This window comes from Staurois parvus, unplaced genomic scaffold, assembly GCF_062004578.1.
Source record: "Staurois parvus isolate SC_StPar_1 unplaced genomic scaffold, SC_StPar_1.0 ptg000018l, whole genome shotgun sequence".
Taxonomy (NCBI): Eukaryota; Metazoa; Chordata; class Amphibia; order Anura; family Ranidae; genus Staurois; species Staurois parvus.
Genome location: NW_028317814.1, coordinates 475,598 through 498,636, shown reverse-complemented (window position 1 = coordinate 498,636; position 23,039 = coordinate 475,598). Strand labels below are relative to the sequence as shown.

At 42.5% G+C, this 23,039-nt stretch overlaps 1 protein-coding gene across 1 annotated transcript in view; it reads left to right on the top strand.

The window, feature by feature from the left end:
* Window positions 1-1,255: 1,255 nt before the first annotated feature.
* Window positions 1,256-23,039, top strand: part of PRKAR1B (protein kinase cAMP-dependent type I regulatory subunit beta) — a 295,736-nt gene continuing 273,952 nt past the window's right edge. The window contains exons 1-2 of the mRNA XM_089681811.1: window positions 1,256-1,620; window positions 11,159-11,360. Coding sequence (XP_089537937.1) covers window positions 11,190-11,360 — 171 coding nt within the window. The 5' untranslated portion in view covers window positions 1,256-1,620; window positions 11,159-11,189. The remainder of the gene's footprint in view (window positions 1,621-11,158; window positions 11,361-23,039) is intronic.

Here is a 23,039-nt window from a genome sequence, read left to right as displayed (position 1 = left end):
TACCAAGCATTCAGGAAGAAATCGTGATGCCTCCTGAATGTCATTTTTTTTTTTTTTTGTAATAAATGAGCAGAGGGTTTCTTTGAAAAATAAAATGCACCATAACTGCTATCCAAGTGTATGACTTGTGGCATGGCGCCATTGATCTGAATGAGTTGCGTTTAATTGCAATACTGCTTGCCAAACACAGCAAGAGGTATCATTTGTGCTGCAGCATGTATTAAACCCAGAGCCTCTGCATCTAAATGTTAGAGCAGGTGACTGGGTAGGGCAATAAAACCAGGTCTTTTACATCCATTCCCCCCAACCACAAGTATAAACTAGGCCTAAACATTTTGTCTGGAGTTGGATTCCCCCCATCCTGCATCATTCTATGCAGATCACTGGACCTGGTGTGAAGGAGCCCCTCCTTCTAGCAATGTTTGTAATACTGTACCCAGCATGTGGGCCATGTATATTCCTGCCATCTAGTATGACAGACCATTTCTGGTGGTGACAGGCAGTGTGTAGTGACAGTGCAGTGATGAGATGACAGGCAGTGTGTAGTGACAGTGCAGTGATCAGATGACAGGCAGTGTGCAGTGACAATGCAGTGATGAGATGACAGACAGTGACAGTGCAGTGATGAGATGAAGGTAGTGACAGTGCAGTGATCAGATGACAGGTAGTGACAGTGCAGTGATCAGATGACAGGCAGTGTGCAGTGACAGTGCAGTGATGAGATGACAGTGACAATGCAGTGATCAGATGACAGACAGTGGCAGTGCAGTGATGAGATGAAGGTAGTGACAGTGCAGTGATCAGATGACAGGTAGTGACAGTGCAGTGATCAGATGACAGGCAGTGACAGTGCAATAATGATATGAAGGTAGTGACTGTGCAGTGATAAGATGACAAGCAGTGACAGTCCAGTGATGAGCTGAAGGCAGTGACAGTGCAGTGATGACATGACAGGCAGTGATGAGCTGAAGGCAGTGACAGTGCAGTGATGACATGACAGGCAGTGATCAGATGACAGGCAGTGTGCTGTAACAGTGCAGTGATCAGATGACAGGCAGTGACAGTGCAGTGAGGAGATGACAGGCAGTGGCAGTGCAGTGATGACAGGCAGTGACAGTGCAGTGATCAGATGACAGGCAGTGGCAGTGCAGTGATCAGATGACAGGCAGTGACGGTGCAGTGATCAGATGACAGGCAGTGACAGTGCAGTGATCAGATGACAGGCAGTGACAGTGCAGTGATCAGATGACAGGCAGTAACAGTGCAGTGAAGAGATGACAGGCAGTGACAGTGCAGTGATCAAATGACAGGCAGTGACAGTGCAGTGATGACATGACAGGCAGTGACAGTGCTGGCAGGAACAGGCAGTGACAGTCAGGCTGCAGAGAGGGATGCTCGAAAACGAGGTCGTGTGACGTCATCATCAGCAGTGTCAGCGCTGGCAGCCCGGGGCCCCACATACCTCCCTATCGCTGCACCGGTGAGCTACAGCACCTCAACCTTCCCGGCCAGAGAACCGGGAAACAGCCTCTCCCCTCCCCCACCAGCACCGATCTGCACCGACCAGCATCCTCCTCCTCCTGCAGCCCCTCCTCTTCCTTCCTCCCTGGATACCTAACGGTAAGGACCCCAATGCTGCGCCTCCATCCCAGCACCATCACTCCCTATTTACTAACACATCTCCCCCATCGCCCCGACACAATGGCCATTCTGTGGCAGCAGATCTGCAGTGTAAACAGCCCCTCCTCTGCTTGCTGATCGCAGCTCACACATTCCTGCCATGCCTCTGCCTGCAAACAACTGCAATGTCTGTGTTCTCTTCTGTCCTATTCATGTGACATGTCATCCCCATCCTCCTGCTTCCCACATCTGCTGACCCCTGTGAGGGCACCCATTGTGTGCTGTGATGGGGATGTGATCAGACAGATGTCATGGTGCAGTGATGGCCTAGCTCCTCTGATCACACATAGATCCAGATGGTAAACACACAGCTGTCACATCCTGGCTCGGTTCTCATGGTGAGTGCTGGACATGGATCAGTCTGCCATTGATAGGAACTGTCATTGCACTTATAATCTGTCATTTGTGGGATATAGCTGACAGCTGTAACAGGTAGAATATGCCACAGAGCCCTGGTGACCAACCTGTGGCCCTCTGGTAATTACTGTGTGGCCCTTGGGGGCCACTGCAGACAGTGGGCTGTGCTTTACTGTTTTCTCAAGTCATTGAAGGAAAAATATTCTTTAGTGGTCGTTTTGCATCACGTCTGTTGTGTTGATCTGCATAGAACAACGAGGATTCAGTGCAAGCAGTATAGGAAATAGTTGTTTTCTGTGTGCCCTGTGCACACCATAGGGGCCCATTTAAAGAGCCATCCATGGTGGATCACTTTTCAGAGAAGCTGTGAGTAGGTATTATGTTGCCTCCTCACTTCCTGCTTAACCCCTAAAAGCCCACACCACAGCAGCACAACTGCGTGCATTGCGGACAGTTGCAGCGTGGCGCCAATCACAACAGGGGGATCATTTTTGCTGCACCGTGATGTGTACACCCCTCTCTGCTGCCTTTGCTGCTTAAAGTGGTTCTAAAGCCTTAATGCATTCTGTGCATTAAGGTAAAATACCTTCTGTACTGCATGATCCCCCCTCCCCGATCCAGCAATGATCCCGATCCAGCAATGTGCACAAGTGCAGCAGCTTTTGCCCATGTCTCCCTTCTCACTGGGCAGATTGGCAGCAGCAGGAGTCATTGGCTCCCGCTGCTGTCAATCAAATGCTGCGACGAGGGAGCGGGGGGCTGGCTGAGCTGCCTGGTCTGTGCCAATAGACGCAGACGAGGTGGCTCGGGAGCGAGCATGCATCAGCTGCCCCATAGCAAATGGCTTGCTATGGGGGCACACGCCGAATAGGAGGAGCCAGGAGCGCCGGCGGGGGACCCCAGAAGAGGTTGATCAGGGCTGCTCTGTGTAAAACCATTGCACGGGGCAGGTAAGTATAATATTTTCAGTACTTTAATACAAAAAAAATCCAAAAGGTTTAATGCCGCTTTTTTTTTTTTTTAACAGTTGCGTTTATTAAAATTGTACAAAAGTAGAAATAAGCCAAGGTACGTGAGAACAAATGTCACTTTAAGGGCTCGTTCATACTTGGCTGTTTTACCAACGCTTGCCAAACGCCCCTATAGCGTTTGGCAAGCGTTGGTCTGGCGTTTGCGGAGCATTTTTTGGAACGCTCGCCAAACGCTCCGCAAACGTTGCATGCGCGGTTTATAGGCGGTTGCTAGGCGTTTGCCGAGCGTTAAAAACGCCCCACAAACGCCTATAATGCACTTTGAATGGTGTTACCGCTCTGCAAACGTTCTGCAAACGCCCCGCAACCGCGTCGCAACCGCACCGCAAACGCCGGCCGGGCATTTGCGGAGCAGCACCATAGACTAGAATAGGAGACTTCAACGCCTCCTGACTCGACCAGAGGCGTCCATTTTGCCGCGACGCAAACGCTCCCGTTAGAACAGCACCATGTGCTGTAATGTGCAGAATTGGCAGAGGCATTTGGGAAGCGGTAAAAACGCTTCCCAAACGCCTTTCTGCCGCCTGCACACAACGCTAGTGTGAACGTAGCCTAAGGCCTCGTGCACACAGGCAGAAAAAATGCTGCCGCTAGGGGTGTCTGGCGTTTTTTTTTATGTCTCTGAAAGCAGCTCTAGGTTATCTAATGTGTATGTACACATTGGGGGTTATTTACTAAACCTGCAGTGTGCAAAATCTGGCGCAGCTCTGCATAGAATCCAATCAGCTTCCAGGTTTTATTGTCAAAGCTTAGCTGAACAAGCTAAAGTTAGAAGCTGATTGGCTACCATGCCACAACAGCACCAGATTATGCACTCAACAGCTTTCCTGAATCAAACCCATTGTGTTGTTTACAGGTGTAGCGTTCAGGGGCATTCAAAAAAAATGCCCCAAATCTGCGTTCAGAGAGGAATTTTTCAGCGTAATTTATGCCTGTACATGTATAAATGCATCTAAACACACCTAAACACACACTTATGTGCGGACATTTATTTTAGTGGATAAAATAAATGAATACTCTAGCCAATAGGATGAGTTTATGGTGATAGGGCAGCACAGTGGCTAAATGGTTAGCACTACTGCCTGGCAGTACTAGGGTCGTTGGTTTGAATCCCAACCTCGGCACCTCCTGCCTGGACTTTGCATGTTCTCCCTGTGCCTGCGTGGGTTTCCTCCCACACTCCAAAGACATGCTGGTTGGTGAATTGGCTCCTGTCTAAATTGGCCCTAGTATGTGTATGTATGAATGTGAGTTAGGGACCTTAGATTGTACACTCCTTGAGGGTTAGGGACAGATGAGATGTACAATATATATGTAAAGTGCTGCATAAATTGACGGCACTATATAAGTACCTGAAATAAATAAATAATGGTGATATGCATGTAAATGCAGTACAAGTGTGGCATTTTTTCTGCCAACTTCCACCAGCATATTTGAAGCATTTTTAAAAAATGTATTCTGGCCATTGAAATAAATTACTGCTCAAGCGCTTGATGTGTTACCATGCTTTTAGACACATTAAGATGCGTTTACATGCGTCAAGCATTTTTTTCCTGCCAAAATGCTGCTGCTCCTGGACATGCTGACAGTGGGTTTTGTTTTCCTCTAAATGCCTGGGTGTGCATGGACAAAAAAGCAACCGAATGCCTGAGCTCCTGCGCTGGACAATGGACTCCACAATGTCAGTATCCCCATATGTGTATGAAAGGAATGCAAGCCTTGCTGTCCTCAACGGACCAGGGAAATCCAAAGAGAACTGTATATGAAGAGACAAAAAGAGGGCGCACGGGCCTAGAGCATTACCTTTGAAAACAAAATTTAGTGATAGAAAGTAAAATCAATAAAAGAAACAGTGAAGTGGCGAGCGAGTGACCAGATATGATTATTGCATCACATCCCTTAAAATTGCAAATTATCAATAGAGAAGATGGGACTTTCAGGGTGCATAGACATGAATACCACACATTAAAAGTTATATAATTTTTATTTCGTATTTTGGTAAAACAAGAAAGGAAAAGATACAAAGCCATAAAAACTATTTCAATTCTAAGAATACCAACTGAGATTCAGACTTGGTTAGGTAAATGTAGTATACTCCCTACATGTTTCGCCCTCACGGGCTTCTTCACGGAAGATTGAGGAAATTTCTACCGCCAAGGCAGTCTAAAAGTATATCCCTGTATTGGATATATTAAAGTTGTTTCGTAATTGAACAGTTTTTTTTATATACTTTTAGACTGCCTTGGTGGTAGAAATTTCCTCAATCTCCCCTGAAGAAGCCCGTGAGGGCGAAACATGTAGGGAGTATACTACATTTACCTAACCAAGTCTGAATCTCAGTTGGTATTCTTAGAATTGAAATTGTTTTTATGTTTTTGTATCTTTTCCTTTCTTGTTTTACCAAAACACAAAATAAAAATTATATAACTTTTAATGTGTGGTATTCATGTCTATGCACCCTGAAAGTCCTATCTTCTCTATTGATTATTTAAAATCAATAAAAGCCAATCACGAGCCAATGAAGCCAGGCTCTGAGGAAGGGTACAACCTCGAAACGCATCAGCCATCAGCTATCCAGAGGTCTACAGTCCCCCACCAGACTACCTTCAGGGGTATTGGACCACACTGAATTTCCTGTGACATGCTCTCCATTTGATTTTATTTCTCTTGTGTGTATTTTACTTTCTAGCAATAAATTTTGTTGTTAAAGGTAATGCACTAGGCCCGTGCGCCCTCTTTTTGTCTCTTCATATACAGTTTATTTACTAAAGCTGGAAAGTGCAAATCAGGCTCACTTCTGCATACAAACCAATCAGCATCCAACTTCAGCTTGTTCAATTAACCTCCCTAGCGGTATTCCTGAGTGTAGCTCGGGGTAAAATGTCAGTACCAAAAGCGGTAACCCCGAGCTACACTCTGGCTTACCATGCGGCGCTGCATAGGGATTCCCTGCAGAGCTAACCTTGTCCTGCGCTCCCGCGATCTGTCCCCTGCAGTGTCCCTGGCCATCTCCGGCCGATGCCATCATCCGGCTTATGTGTTCCGGTCCCAGTGGCGGGAAATTTGAAAATTTAAAAAAAGTCATTTTTTTCCAAACAAATTTTACATAGTAAAACATTGCTGTTTCAACCCATTGCACATACATTTTGTCCCGAGTGCTTTGTCCTGTGCCCTGCCTGCATTTTGTCTGTTCTTTCTGCCTGGAAACTGAGTAAAGTTCATGGCGTCCAAAAAGCGTCCCTTTAGGTCAAAAGCAGCGATAGTAAATCAGAACCACTTGCAGAATTGAGTGATAATGATTCGTGGGGGAAATTCGTCATCAGACACTGAAAACGATTTTGCGACTTCGCTCAGCGATGTGCGAACTTGGCACTCTGTTTCAAATTTCAGTGTTTTTGGTTTGATTACATTATTGAATTAAATGTATTATTATTATATTATAATTTTTTATGATTATTTATTAAATTATAATTTATGATTTCGTGTTTCAAATTTTATCATACCCGGGATGTTTACTAGACTCTTGTTCGGACAGATTTCAGTGAGTTATTCCTAAAAATTACAGCCTACAATAAAAAAACTACATATTTCCATGCAAAATAATGGTACCGCTTTCAGCACCAAAAATCTGAAATAATCATACCGCTAGGGAGGTTAAGCTTTGGCAATAAAACATGGAATCTGATTGGTTTCTTTGCAGAAGTGAGTCTGATTTTGCCCTTTCCAGCTTTAGTAACTAAATCCCATAGGCTAATATGGAGGGGGGGGGGGGGGGGTTAGAAGCAGAAACAAATGTCAGAAGCCTCTAATAGCAGCACAGCAGTGTACATGAGGCCATAGTGTGAATGTAGCCTTAGACTAGCTTCTACCTAAAGTGGAATTAAACCAAAAAGCAAGAATGTATTTTATCCCAGTTTACCAATCCTTAGATGTGGTAGCTGCATTGGTTTTCTTTTATTTAAACTTTCCCCTTTATTTTCACCTGGTAATCCAGCCAGTAAGGCCAGCCATACATGGGTCGAAATTCGACCGATTTTTCGTCCGAAAATCGGACCTAAGAATAATCGGCCAATTTTGCTCTGTTGGGTCAATAGCACCGGCCGATTTTCGTGGTTCCTCACTTTTTCGGTGATCGGGCATGTTGGAAAATTTGTGAAAAACTGTTTTCAAACTCAGACCATTGGCAATACTCACACTTGGAATCTCAGAGCACTGACACACCAACACATGTAGGTTCACTAAGTACAATAAACCACGGCCAACGTCACAGGATCACAAAAGCTGGTATGAGTTCAGATTATTTCCCTTACTAGCCTATGAAAGTCCCAACCCACAAAAAAAAAAAAAACTAAATGCATCTGATCTATTGTATATGGTAGACTTATGCCAGCCATACATGGGTCGAAATTCGACCGATTTTTCATCCGAAAATCGGACCTAAGAATAATCGGCCGATTTTCGCTCTGTTAGTGGGTCAATGGCACTGGACGATTTTCGTGGTTCCTCACTTTTTCGGTGATCGGGCATGTTGGATAATATGTGAAAAATGACCGATTTTAGACTTAATGATGATCAAATCGTACGATCATTTTCCGAAAAGAATATGCGCATGAGCTGTGACCTGGAAGGAACAGAAGCTTCGCCTGTTATATGGGGTGAACTTTATGAATTGGTCGGCCGATTTTCAAAATCATTGATGGCACCATCGGATTACTGAGCGAACGACGTTTTCGATTTTCGGACGAAAAATCATTTCGGAATTCGAACCATGTATGTCCAGCATAAGTCTGTTATTTTTCAATTTCCTTTAAAGTGGAACTAAACCCATCGATTTAACAGTTTTAAAAATAAGTTACATTCTTGGCATGCTGGGAATGCTAACTGTCACTTTTCCTTCTGCCATCAACCAAGCTGTCAAACCACCAAATGGCTGGTAATGTCATAACTGATCACATGTGCAGCATCATGGCAGCTGCAGATCAAACAGAGTCTAAGATGGCAGCTTCCTTGGCTGAAAAGGATAGGAGGGTTTGGTTCTGCTTTAGGAGACCAAGTGACAGTTAGAGGGTTGAGACAAACCATTTACCACTGACAGGGGGTCTTACAGTGATCATCTTTTATTTATTTATGTATAACCTTTATCCCAAAAGGGAAAAAACTGTTTGCTGTAACATAAAGTGTTACCTGAAGTTCCGCTTTAATTTGTTAAGGAAGTCCCTGTAAATCTATTAGTACATCTAACACTACCCACAACATTGTCAAACTTTTTTTTTATAGCGAAAAAAATAAAAAATGCACAGACGATCAAATACCACCGAAAGAAAGCTCTATTCGTGGGAAGAAAAGGACATAAATTTAATTTGGGTGCAGGGTTGCATGACCGCGCAATTGTCAGTTAAAGAAATGCAGCCCTGTAATGCAAAAAATGGCCTGGTCAGGAAGGGAGGTAAATCCTCTGGAGGGCAAGTGGTTAACTGATGTGGTGTGTCCAAGCCCTTTCTGAATTGTATATGGGGCCCTTTGGCTCTCACCAGGGGCCCCCTATATGAAGTAAGCTGACCATCACTGCAGTCGAGGGAGAGAACGTACCATCTGTACAGGAGGAGACTCTACTTCCGGGATGTTAGGTTTTGGAAAATAGTTCCAGAAATTTTCATTCACACAGGAAAATGATCTTTCAGAAAAAACTTCCTGTGGCCTCAGATAAGTGTGCCGCTGACGTCGTCATCTATTGTCCTCATCCGTGGGTGGTGTCAGATGAACACTTTTCCTAGGAGTTGTCATAGTGACACTGACAGTCCAAGTGTGGGCCTGACTCATGTCCTTCTCAGGTTAAAGCCTAAAGTAGTGTGCATGGACACATAGGATAACACTATTTCGCTTCTAGGAGCAGAAAAAAAATGCTAATAACAGCTTCTAGGAGCTCAATGCACACTAGATTTTTTTTAAGCTAAAAAAACACTGGAAAAATTGCTGGATAGAAACCGCTGGTAATTGTGTTTTTAGTACCATTTTAGTCAGGGTGGATTTGATTTAAATCAAACTGATTTAAATCACGATTTAAATCACTAGTCAGTAAGGCTTGATTTAAATCCTAGTTTTCTACATAAAGACTAATTCTTGCTGGTATAACTTTAATATGCAAGTAGATGAAGATTTTTAGAATAACAACTTTTCATATTAGTTTTTTTATCCCCAGTTTAATAGGTTAATCATTCATATTTGGACAACTTTTCTGTTGTACTTAGGAAGGAGAAAAATAATCATTACCTTAATAATAACAATTTAAATAGATTTATTCAACTGAAACAATCACATTCCAGCATATGTTATTTGCTTAAACAAACATCCATGTTTGTTAACTAATTCGGCTAAACAAAATATATATATTTTAAGAAACTTAGACTGTCCCCCCTTCCTCCTCACACTTAGTTTCACTTTCTTCTTGTGCAGATCTATTCCACTCCAAACAATCAGAAAAATATTGTTTCTATTCTATTCACTGAACTTCTTGAAACTTAGCACTGAAGGGGTTGATTCTGTATTCATAGGTTTGTAGAAGTTAGGATTAAGGTCTTTTTCTTAACTCTGTTCATGTTATAACATTTTTGCTGTGAAGAAGAGGCATGTGATCTCCGCTGAGTCAAATTCAGTTTTGAGAACTGCAAAAGTAAACCGAGCATCTGTGATAATATCTTGTAGGCAGAGAAACTGCCCAATAATCTTACAAAACCTCTGGAAGAGCATGACATTGTGAATGGATTAATGGAATTTATTTACCAAAAAAATTAAACATATACAGCCTTATTCTACATAATTAAAAAACTCATCTTTATTTCACGATGGAATAACCTTTGGATGGTAATATATTTTCCTCAAAAAGCATTTTATTTAAAAAAATCCGATTTAAATAAAAAAATCCGATTTAAATAAAAAAAATCCCATTTTTTTGATTTTTTAAAAAAAAATCATTGATTTTTATCCACCCTGGTTTTAGTAGCGTTCAGAAGTTTTTAGGAGAGCTAGCGTTTTTACAGTGCTTGTAGTGGAAAAAAAATAATAAGGCTAGAAAAAAAGCTGCTAGGAGCGTTTTTGTAGCATTTAGCAGCATTTAGGAGTGTTTATGTTTTTGTTCTGCTGGAAAAACGCTGCAAAAAGCTCTACAGAAACAATTTTATTTTTGCTCCTAGAGGCTGAGGCTCCATGCACACTAGCGTTTTTTTAAGCTCCCAGAAGCTGTTATTAGCATTTTTTTCTGCACATCGAAGCTAAATAGTGTTATTAAATAATGTACATGCACACTACTTTAGGCTATTAGCATTTTTTGAGCTTCAGTGTCTAGGAGCAGAATAAAAAACAGTTTTTGTTTTTTTTAGAGCATTTTTCCTGCAGAAAAAAAAAGCTAAATGCTCCTAACAGATTTTTTTTTATTATTTATTTATTTCAGGTACTTATATAGCGCCATCAATTGATGCAGCACTTTACATATATATTGTACATTCACATCAGTCCCTAACCCTCAAGGGGCGTGCAAGGTCCCTAACTCACATTCATACATACACATACTAGGGCCACTTTAGACAGGAGCCAATTCACCTACCAGCATGTCTTTTGAGTGTGGGAGGAAACCGGAGTACCCGGAGGAAACCCATGCAGGCACAGGGAGAACATGCAAACTCCAGGCAGGTGGTGCCGTGGTCAGGATTTCAACCAACGATCCTAGTACTGCCAGGCAGAAGTGCTAACCATTTAGCCACTGTGCTGTCCATTTTATAGCTGTTTTTTCTTTCCTCTACATGTACTGTTAAAATGCTAATAAACCCCTAACACTTCTGGACGCCACTAAAACGCTACTAAAAATTGCTATTTCCAGTGTTTTTTAACCAGCTTTTTTTCCAGCGTTTTTTGAGCTAGTGCGCATGGAGCCTAACTCTGCACAGTTCCTCCATGGGCTGTGGGACTATAGCTACATACCTAAGCACATGGAATTATCAGAAATGCTGGACCTGTACTCTGTGATGTCATGCGCTTTCCTGGTCCATCCTTTGCTCCTGAACTTTCCTTTCATACTGCATTTGATTTCATCCTAGGTTTTGAGGAGCTTCTGCTACTGACTTCAAGATGGCTTCTTCCTCGTCTAATATAGAAGACGAAAGTTTAAAAGGCTGTGAGGTCTATGTACAAAAGTTCAACATTCAGCAAATCCTGAAAGAATGCATTGTGAACTTGTGTATCGCCAAACCAGATCGCCCCATGAAGTTCCTAAAGGAGCACTTTGAAAAACTGGAGAAGGTCAGTCACTTTCTAAACTTCAGTACTGTTGTGTATAGGTATGAAAGGCCACGGAATATAAAGCTATACTCCATTAATATGGGAACTCAGTGAAGTGGGATGGAGGGAATTAAAATGTGACCTTTGTCATCTCCATCTCCCTTCTGCTCATCCAACGTTAGATTAGAGTGTATTTTCTTTCAGTGAATATTTGAAATTATTATTGCAGAGTTTACCTTAAAGTAATTTGTGACATTTACGTAATCTTAAGCTTCCATGTTTTTGTTATTGTATTAAATACAGGCATACCTCTGTTTACGAATTTAATTCGTTTTGCGGGACTTTTGGTATAGCGAAACAATTCGGAAACCAAAATGCCGTTTCCCATAGGAATGCATTGAAAGCCAATTAATCCATTCCTGAGGTCAGAAAAAAGCTCGAAAGAGCAGGGCCCTCGATCCCCTCATGTTTGCATTGTATTGTTGTTGTTCTGTCACATGTTCTGTCCCCCTTTGTAATGTACAGCACTGAGTGAACTATTGGCGCATTGTAAATACTGTATAAAAATAATAATAATACTAAAATACAGCATGAATTATTTTATCAAGTCATGCGGTATTTTAGTATTTTAATGTTTCATATGTCAGCGGGGTTCCCCACTGACAGCTGAATGTAAAAGAATTGCCGGCAATTAAAAAAATATATAAATATTTGACGTGGGGTCCCTCCTCCCATCCATAACAAGCCCTTTGGGTCTGGTATGGATTTTGAAGGGAACTCCCACACCAAAATTAACAATCCTGCGGTGCCCCCGCCGCAGCCCGTTTTACCAGCCGTCCTGTATTTCAGGCGCCGGCATCTTCAGTGTGGGCACCCGCCTGTGACAGCTTGCGGCTTCCTGAATGGCCCCGTCGTCTTCTGGGATCTGTCACGTGTCCCACAAGACTACGGGGAGGGAGGGTAGGAGGACAACTTCTGCTTCCGATCGTGCAGGCAATCGCAGCGGAAGTGGGAGTGGGTACCTGTCAATTTCAGTACTCCCCAAAGGTGCCAATCCTTAATGGTGAGCGGGGGACCAATCTTTAAAGCGGAACTTCCCCTTTTGGGTGGAATTCCGCTTTAGGTCTTCCTGTCAGTGTAAAACTACGCATATGAGGTAATGAGCAGACAGCTTACATTCCAATCTCCTTATTTCTGGTGCAATGCTTTCCAGGTTAAAAAAAAAAAATTATATGCACATTTTTTTTACCTGCAAAAAATGGGCATTTATTATTTATTTTTTTTAAAGTGAGCTTATCCTTCAAAACTGACTGTCACCACATGCCCCTGTGCTGAAAAGCCGCTATGCTGCTCCTGACAGCAGCAGCTATTTGACACTATGGGTGGGTTGAATACCTGCTATAAGCTTTGGTTCCTTCCAATGGCTCATACTGTACAAGACGCCAGGAATGGGTCCTGGATGAGAGTTACGTTACTAGGGACAACAAGAAGCAGTTGGAGTGCTCCTCTCCTGTGCAGGGTTAGAGGTTCTGGGTGGGCAAGAGCCTCCAACCCTGACTATGGGTAGTACCTGGAGAGAGAGCTGAAAAGGGCAGGAGGCAGCCAGCAGGCATCCACGTGGTGTGGTATGGAACAGGATGCAGTTGTGAGAGGGCTGTGGGCTGTTTAGATGAATAAATGAATATTACTGCCGTGTTAATATACAGTTGCAAGAAAAAGTATGTGAACCCCTTGGGATTACGTGGATTTTTGCATGAATTGGGCATAAAATGTGCTCTGAACGTCATCGAAGTCACAACAATAGAAGAACACAGTCTGCTGAACATAATACTACACAAACATTAGATGTTGCCATGGTTTAATTGCACATAACATGTAAACATTCACAGTGCAGGGAGGAAAAAGTATGTGAGGCCCTAGCTTAATGACTTCTCTCAGAGCTAATTGGAGCCAGGAGTGAGTCAACCTTGACTCCAATCAGTGTGATGATATTGGATGTGTTCCTGACAGCTGTCCTGCGCTTAAAAAACACACACCTGTTTTGGGTTTACTGGTTTCAAGAAGCACTGTCTGATGTGAACCATGCCTCGCAGAAAAGAGCTCTCAGAAGACCTACGATCAAGAATTGTTGACTTGCATGAAGCTGGAAAGGGTTACAAATGTATCTCCAAAAGCCTTGATGTTCATGTGTCCACGGTAAGACAGACTGTCTACAAATGGAGAAAGTTTAGCACTGTTGCTACTCTCCCTAGGCGTGGTCATCCTGTAAAAATGACTGCAAGAGCACAGCGCAGAATGCTGCATGAGGTAAAGAAGAATCCCAGAGTGTCAGCTAAACACCTACAGAAATCTCTGGCACATGCTAACATTTTTGTTGACACATCTACAATAAGGAAAACATTAAACAAGAATGGAGTACATGGGAGGACACCACGGAGGAAGCCATTGCTGTCCAAAAAGAATATTGCAGCACGTTTGAAGTTTGCAAAAGAGCACCTGGATGTTCCACAGCACTACTGGCAAAATATACTGTGGACAGATGAAACCAAGATTGAGTTGTTTGGGAAGAACACACAACACTATGTGTGGAGAAAAAAAGGCGCAGCACACCAACATCAAAACCTCATCCCCACTGTGAAACATAGCGGAGGGAGCATCATGGTTTGGGGCTGCTTTGCTGCCTCAGGGCCTGGACGGATTGTTGTCATTGATGGGAAAATGAATTCCAGAGTTTATCAAGACATTTTGCAGGAAAACGTACGACCATCTGTCCGCCAACTGAAGCTCCGCAGAGGATGGGTGATGCAACAGGACAATGACCCAAAGCATACAAGTAATTCAACAAAACAATGGCTGCAACAGCACAGAATACGCCTTCTGGAGTTGCCCAGTCAGAGTCCTGACCTCAACCCGATTGAAATGCTGTGGCATGACCTTAAGAGAGCGATTCACACCAGACATCCCAAGAATATTGCTACACTGAAACAGTTTTGTGAAGAGGAGTGGTCCAAAATGACTCCAGATCGTTGTGCAGGTCTGATCTCAAACTACTGGAAACGTTTGGTTGAGGTTATTGCTGCCAAAGGAGGGTCAATCAGTTATTAAGTCCAAAGGTTCACATACTTTCCTGCACTGTGAATGTTTACATGTTATGTGCAATTAAACCATGGCAACATCTAATGTTTGTGTAGTATTATGTTCAGCAGACTGTGTTCTTCTATTGTTGTGACTTAGATGACGTTCAGAGCACATTTTATGCCCAATTCATGCAAAACTCCACGTAATCCCAAGGGGTTCACATACTTTTTCTTGCAACTGTAACTCAAAAAATTGTTTTATCTAAACATATTCAAATGGATAGGCCCAGATGCCTGGAGGCCGCACATTTGCGTTCGGCCGGCGTGAAGAGGTTAATTACAGGGGGTCCCAACCAGCTTTATAATGTAGAGCACTGGCAGGCTTCCCGTATCACGCCCCAAAACATGGAACTTCCTGGACTCCAACTCAAATGTAAACTCAAAGTGTAGTGCCAGACAAGGTCATGAAAGAAAGAACATGCCTCTCATAGTGCAATACGTATCAAAAAATTATTTATTTGCGCAAACAGGATCCTACTTACAAGCTGTAAAACGATTAAAAGCAGTCACATGAACTATATCCAAGATGGCCAACAGCACGATAATGTCATAGGGAGGCTCTGCCCAACATGTTTCGTCATCAAAAGACGTCCTCTAGGGGTTACCTAAACATAAACTGAAATATCAATTTGTGTGCCCATCAACCATCAAATTGCACCATACAAAATTATATAATCCTATTCAGCATAAACCACCTTTGATTTTTTTGGAAAATATAAGGATAAACAAATATACAAATGATTAAAGTCCCAAAATAACATCCAATCTTTAAAGCGTGAGTCTTCTTTTGGTATCTTGTGCTATCAACACCAATAAATGCTCCACTACTTCATACCAGTGTGACCACCCTTCACCGAATGTGCTCTCACCTGGAATAATCTGGCCTTACTATTATAGTATGATCAGTAAGCACCTGTGCCCCTCAGGAACTAGATGTGATACTCCAAGTGGATAAATAACTCAAATTTCTCTCCAATTACTCCTCTCCTCCCTTTGTTAATCCTGTATCCTCACTCCATGCATAGATCAGCCACACACGAGGGAAAAAAATAGTGCTTATATCATATTAAAGCTTTCTTTTTATTTCCCCAATCCTCTAGAATCACACTTACATTAAAAAGGTGCTTAACCACTTCAAGTCCGGACACTTTCACCCCCTTCCTGTCCAGGCCAATTTTCAGCTTTCAGTGCTATCACACTTTGAATGACAATTGTGCAGTCATGCAACACTGTACCCATATGAATTTTTTTTAGCATTTTTTGAGACAGATAAAACTTGCAATATAGATGAAAAAGTCCAAACATTTTGAAAAAAAAGTGTTTTTCTGATAAAAGTTTGCAAATAAATAATCTTTCTTCATAAATCTTGGCCAAAATGTATTCATCTATCTATTCATCTATCTTTTAGTAAAAAAAAAAACAAAACCCAAATTAGTTTATAACCAAAAATTATAATTTTTTTTAAAATTTCTTGACATTTTAATTTTATTTTTTATATTATTATTTATGTTTTTTAACATACTGTCACCCTAGCAGTACAGTGTCACCATAGAGACACTGTACTACTTGTGCAATTATTTCTCCTTCTCTCTGGCTGCATTCTTGCAGCCATTGAGAAATACTGTGTGAGCTGTGATTGGTCATAGCTTGTCACATGGTACAAGGCTGTTGTGAATAGCCGTGCACCATGTAACCTCTATGATCATTCACAGAATTCACTAGTAGTAAGCAATGATGTCAGGAAGTGACATCTTGCTTACTACTATTCATGTGATCACTGATTGGCCAATCAGTGATCACATGATCAGGACCTCACACAGAGGTCCCATACAGCGATCGGTGTTCCGCTTTGTACTCTAGACACAACGGGCACCGGATTGCAGTGCTGCGCGCTCCTAGGGAGCACACACAGGCAGGGAGGACGTTTATAAACGGCCACCCACTCCTGCAATGCCCCTGTCTGGCCGTTTATATACATGGGCCAGACGGGAAGTGGTTACACATTTCCAGCAAACAAATGCATAAAAAACTGCCAGTAGTGCAAATCGGTAATCAATTCAGTATAGTTACCACTTTCATTCACGTGTGGAGCGTCGTGACGTCATGTGCCCCTCCCCTACATGTTATGCCACAGGGTCACATGGATTCCTCAGGGGGATTCTCCCTGTTTGCTGGAACTGTATGGTGTGCTTTAAGCACCTTTTTGTCACTTTAAATACTTTGTTTGGGCCAGCTTGGTTAAAAGGAATTGACCAAGGTGGACAGGTGGCCAGATGATGTCACAATCTCCACTTTGGTCAATCACAGAACACTTTGTATTTATTGAATCTGTATTTATTGTATCTATTTATTGTATCTATTGAAAAAAATAAAAGATGTTCCTGAATGGCCGGGGTGCCATGCAAACCACTCCCTCTGTATCCAGAAGGAGAAGGGAAGTCGGCTGTACCCCTCCAGGAAGACAACAGGGCTCAGCAAATGCTACTGCAGTCTGTTACAGCAATCCCGGAAGTCAAACCTTTCTGGCACAATAACAATATGTTTTAACCAAGCTTGGCCATACAAACTATTTAAAGTCAAAAGAAACCTGGAGTTCTTCTTTAAGGTGTATCTAAACCAAAATCAAGTTGGCCCATTAGCGTATTGCTGAAACTCCAAATGTTCTGAATGAATCGATGGCTAACAAGGTACAGTACTCCACTACTGTATATTTTATATAATAAAAAGTCAAGTTATTACACTTCTCTATAATTACTGTGTACAGTTTGGAAGATTTTGCCGCTGTATAATAATCTAAATAATAAAAACATCTAAAATTCCTTAATTATGCTTGTTACTGATAATTTTTAGTTGGTGCTGGCACTGACAATGTTGTAGATGATTTTTAAGATGGACCTGTACCCTAAAATTGGAAAATTGTATTGTAATATCCTACAGAAAATGCTGATGTGGGCTCTTTGAGTCAGCTATATCACCAAATTCCTAGGAATTGGTCCCATTGAGCAGGTTCCATTAAATCGGTGGTATTAAACAGGCTTAAGGCCTACCAGAAGCGTGGTCTTCATCAGCCAAGACTATGCCGCCTACACACTTGTGAGGCTGTTGTGGGAACCCTAGGCAACCCTTTGTATAGGACAGGAACGTTTTAAAGCTCTTTTTTGAATGTTTTCTACTATTTATTTTAGAGGGCCAGATTGGTCAAGAATCTCAGGATGGAGTTTCATTCCTGGAACCAATTCTCTTTATTGTGTTTGTAAATGATAATGAGGTTGCAATAAATTGTTCAATCCTGGTGTTTGCTGATGACACCAAACTAAGAGAGCTTGTTAGCTCTCACATGGATCCACTAAACAGACTAGATACTGAGGCACCATGCACTTATCCACTTCCCGCTCCCTTTTATTTTATGTATGTGTGTCACTGCATTTTTTTTGTACAGCACGGTTGCACTTTATCTCTTCCTGAGTAGTAGGGTGTAGGTCCTCAGGCCTGCCTTTACCCCTGGTTCACATATATGCGGCCGTGCGGGCCGCGTTTTCTGCGGGCACGAGAGCGCATTCAATTGAATGGACTCCCATGCCTGTGACATGCAGGGAAGAAGTCCCTGCACTTCTTCTGAAAACGCAGCCCGCGCGGGAACCTCGGTTTCCAGTACGGTTGCATTTTCCAGTGTGGGCGGCATGCCATTAGAACTAATGACTCCCACCCGTGGGTCCGCATTCCTCTGTGCGGGTGGTGCGGCTGCACAGATTTTTGTGCGGATCCGCAGTGGCACCACCTGCACATATGTGAACCAAGCCTAACGTTTTGGGGGGAAGGGCTTGTGGCCTTTTTGGTCAGGTTTTCCCCCTCCCATGGGGTCTCCCTTTGGGGGAGCCCCTCTTAGTACTTGGGTTGGTTTGTTTCAGCAGGCCTCCTGAAGAAAGGGATCCGCCTGGTTTCAGATGGGTGAGTACCTCAATCCCTGTCAGGAGCCTTGCGCCCTGGAGGATCAGGGTAAGGGGCCTTTCTCATCGGAGGAGGACCATGTGTACACCCTGTGTACTTTTTTGTGTTCTCACCTTTGTGTGTTCACCTTTTTATTTTATGCACTGGGGGTTACGTTTTCGATTGTGTTCCACTACACCAGTCCTTCTCAACCTGGGTGCTCAGGCACCCTGGGGTGCCTTGAGGTTTCTTCAGGGGTATTCATTTTTGCAACATGGTCTTGAATGAAATGGTTAGGAAAAATACTTTTTTGGCAAAATGTCTAAAAATTGCCCAAAACTTGTATACAAGCCAGCAGGTGGAACACGCCTGCCTTTTAGCTACACAAAGCCACAGGTTTTCATTGTGCACCATTACAACTTTCTAGCTGCCGGTGTCCTGACAACCACTTTATAATGGGGTGCCTCAAGACTGTCCATATTTTTAAAGGGTGCCTCGGGACTGTCCATAATTTTAAAGGGTGACTTGACTTCAAAATAAAAAAAAAAATTAGGTCTGTAAGAGTCCTGTTGATTGCTGGTGCAATGCCTTTCAGGCTCCTACAATAAAAAATAAGAAATACACATTTTTTTACCTGCCAAAAAATTTCCATATATTTTTTTTTGTTGAATGGTAAATCTGTCTGAAAGTCATCAGACCAATATCGCTCATTTACAGGGAAAACAGGCTTGTTAGTTCTCACTGATGTAATTTATGGTCTTGATGGCTTCCATGGAGTACAACTTCGAGAATGTGAGAAATGGTCTTCTTGCGTTGCAGGTGCTGAGCTTTGTTACTGGTTCTGACCTGCTCTTTTCTGACATGCCGAACACGGAGCAGCAATGCATGGGAACAAAGATGGGACGTTCTTCACAATTATTTGACAGTTAGAGGCATTGCCACAGTATACATTGTTTTAGGATCAGAAAGGGTGGTTATTATAGAGAGGGGTTATTTTAGTTGGCCACTTTCAGTACATATATTGCATAGTTGTGTTCTTCTTTAATTGAGGTTTGGCACTTATTTTTATTTAAGTGTTCTATAAAAATAAATCTAAATGCAAGTATGATGAATTTGTGAAGAAATCCGCCCACAGCATAAAATTGGATGGGAACTGGAACTGCTGTGTGATCTGGGGACTCCTGGGCATGGTACCAGTGTGGGTAGGATTTGCAGTGCCGAGAGGCGGGTGACTCAGTGAATACGCTGTTTGTCAGAACCATCCAGTTTTATCCCAGCTTCAAATATAACTTGTGTTATTTCAGTAGGACTGCTTGATTGCTGCATGTTCACATGACAGTTGTTGTCTCAGTAAAGAGCCAGTTAGATTAAAATGAAATGTGTTTGTTTTCAGTAGCTTTATTCACCCATCAGTATAGAAAAGTGTCTGCTGATGATCAGATGTTTTCTTGCCCTGTAATGCTGTAATGATCTAGAGCAGTGGTCTTCAAACTGCGGCCCGGGGGCCAGATTCGGCCCTTTGCTTGAGGCCCTTGGGAGGAAGGGAGTTCAACTCCCGAAACGCGTTAGCACTTCACCCGAGGACTATTGTTGCCTATGACTGGCAGCTTTTGACTCCTTGTCCCTGTTTTTATGACCTTTTTGGCTTGTGAGTATGCATTTGTATTTTCAGAATAAATGTCTTATTATCACGGTAATGCACGAGGAGAGTGCGCCCTGTTTTGTTTTTTTCTGCTCACATTATAAATTGCCTATGAACTGCACAGGAATGCGCACAGCAGTTATTTGGCTGCTTTCACACTGATCCACGGGTGCAGCGCAGTGCATCTGCGGCTTTTCTGCGGGTTAGCTATAGTGAGCCGTAAAAAACAAAATATATATAGTGCATATATATACCCCAGCGCCCAAATAAACAAACTCAGTGATTATGCAGCTGTGGAACAGTGAAAAACACCAATCAATAACTTCAAAATAACAGCGCAAGATCAAGATCTCCAAATAACTATATTATAAGTACATAAAACCAAAATCAAATGTCCAAGTGAAAAAAAATGTCCTTATTTTCATTGAATTTCAGTGTATAATTTATTCAACATATGCTGCCACCTTCCACCACGTGCAAAATAATATCAACCGCACTCACCAGATGCAGGTGAGTAGTGAGCCTTATAGGATATAAGGGATCCTAAGCCCTCTAGGTAAGATCAAAACTTCTTATTCACCATTAATGGGGATAAAACGCCTCCACTTTATTCCTCCATGAATTCCTTCATACGTCAGCTACCCAGCTTTCCTCATTCTTTAACATCCAGAAATGCACTAGTGTTTCATCCTCTCCCCATGTGTTAGTGATCTTACCATCACATGGGGAGAGGATGAAACACTGGTGCATTTCTGGATGTTAAAGAATGAGGAAAGCTGGGTAGCTGACGTATGAAGGAATTCATGGAGGAATAAAGTGGAGGCGTTTTATCCCCATTAATGGTGAATAAGAAGTTTTGATCTTACCTAGAGGGCTTAGGATCCCTTATATCCTATAAGGCTCACTACTCACCTGCATCTGGTGAGTGCGGTTGATATTATTTTGCATGTGGTGGAAGGTGGCAGCATATGTTGAATAAATTATACACTGAAATTCAATGAAAATAAGGACATTTTTTTTCACTTGGACATTTGATTTTGGATTTATGCACTTATAATATATTTATTTGGAGATCTTGATCTTGCGCTGTTATTTTGATGTTAATGATAGTGAGCCATAGACTTCTATTATATCCTGCGGGTTTGGTGCACTTTGAGAAAGTGCGCCACACCTGCAAGATATAATAGATGTCTATGGCAAAGTGCAGCTAACCTGCAGGAAAGCCGCAGGTGCAATGCGCTGCAGACATGGTGCAGGTAAACCGTAGTGCATCAGTGTGAAAGCAGGGACTCAGGACAGTAACACCCTGGTCACATCAAGCCCGACTTTGAAATTGTGCGACTTACAGTGAAGTCGCACGATTTCAAAGTCGGGTGAGATGCCGATTTCAGGTGCGATTTGCAAGACATTTGACACAGATGTCTATGCAAATCACACCAAAAGTAGCACATATACTACTTTAGAAATCGGTGCGGCTCATTGCGGAGATCTTGGATATGGTTCTATGCGCAATTTTAATGCGCTTCTGGTGAGTGCATTCATACAACAAATCCTTATCACAGAGTCACGTGCACAGATTTTTCACGCAATATTTCGGACTTTGTTCATCAATATTTATTTCACCATATTTTTGTTGGACTATTCCCCATCCAATATTTCAAGTCACTACCATCCTCGCTACTGTTGGGTGAGACACTTTTTGCTTAGTGGTCACTTTAGCGCTTAATCATTCGCGCTTCACCTTTGCATTTAGTCACTTTTGTCATTTTCATTGATTTGATTTCATCTTATAGTGCTGCATTATATATATTTGAGTCATATTTGAGGATACAGGGGTTCATCCTTTTATGCCAGTTGCTTCATTTTATCCTGCGCTCGCTTTCTACCTATTTGCACTATAATGCAGCAAAAGCATCAACTTCAAAGATGAGATCTGATTGGTTGCTGCAGACAGCCAGTCCCTCTGTGCTCCACTTTTCATATTGGTGCCGGCAAAACACAGTTCAATTACTTGTCACTGTAGACATTACCTCCACTCCGACCAGATGACATAGATTTCACCGCAGGTATAAGTGGACAGGATTTGGAGCCATTAGGAAAGATCTGTGCCATAGAGAGAATGAGAGGGGGAGAATGGTTGTCATGGCAGCGTCAGGATAGCGAGCTGTTTACTGGTAAGCGATTCTGCCGTTGGATTTACAAGCCACAGTATGTATTCGATGTTTGAAGAGCTTATCGTCTGTTTTCTGTAGAAGCCATTTAGCTCCACATGGCAGTTCATGGGACATGAGGATGCCTGCTAGAGACGCTGGGCCCGGCTTCTACCTGCCTGCGCATGGATTCCAGCAATGGGAACCGTACCTGACCAAGAAGCTGTGTACACAAAAGCTCCCAATAGAACAGCTGCTGTTTATTTAGGGGGCTTAGACTTGAGTAGTCTCCGAATCACATGGTAACTCCAGCTATTGCGCTTATTGTCTTGATATTTTTACAGTCCGTCAGATTTATTGCCTGTCTGTAATGTGTTTGTCAGCTCAGTGAAACGTTTAGAATGTGCGGTAGCCGTGGTCGGTGAAGGAATTCAGCTGTGATGTGCTAGGCGCTTTTCGCTGCTTTTAGAATCGCAGTAGTGCATTTTGACAAGTTTGAAGTTTTCCAAAGGGGCCAGGAAACCACTATGCTTGGCAAATTCTGAGATGTGTATAAGTTATGCTGTTTAATGAGAGACTTGCAGAGGCATGCTGGTGGACTTTTCTATGTTTCATGGCCATACACCCATAGACTAGTGAGCAAGTGGACCTGTAGGATTGATTGCAAGTGATTGTTTGAACCACCATAGAAGGTAAAAACACTGTTCAGTTTTTACCTGATATTGATTATTCACAAATATGTTGTCTGTAATTCATATTAGAAAAAACTTTTTTTCCAAACTAATGCAGGCCATAGACGGGTCGAAAATCGTCCAATTTTCACACCGTTAATGGGTTAATTGGT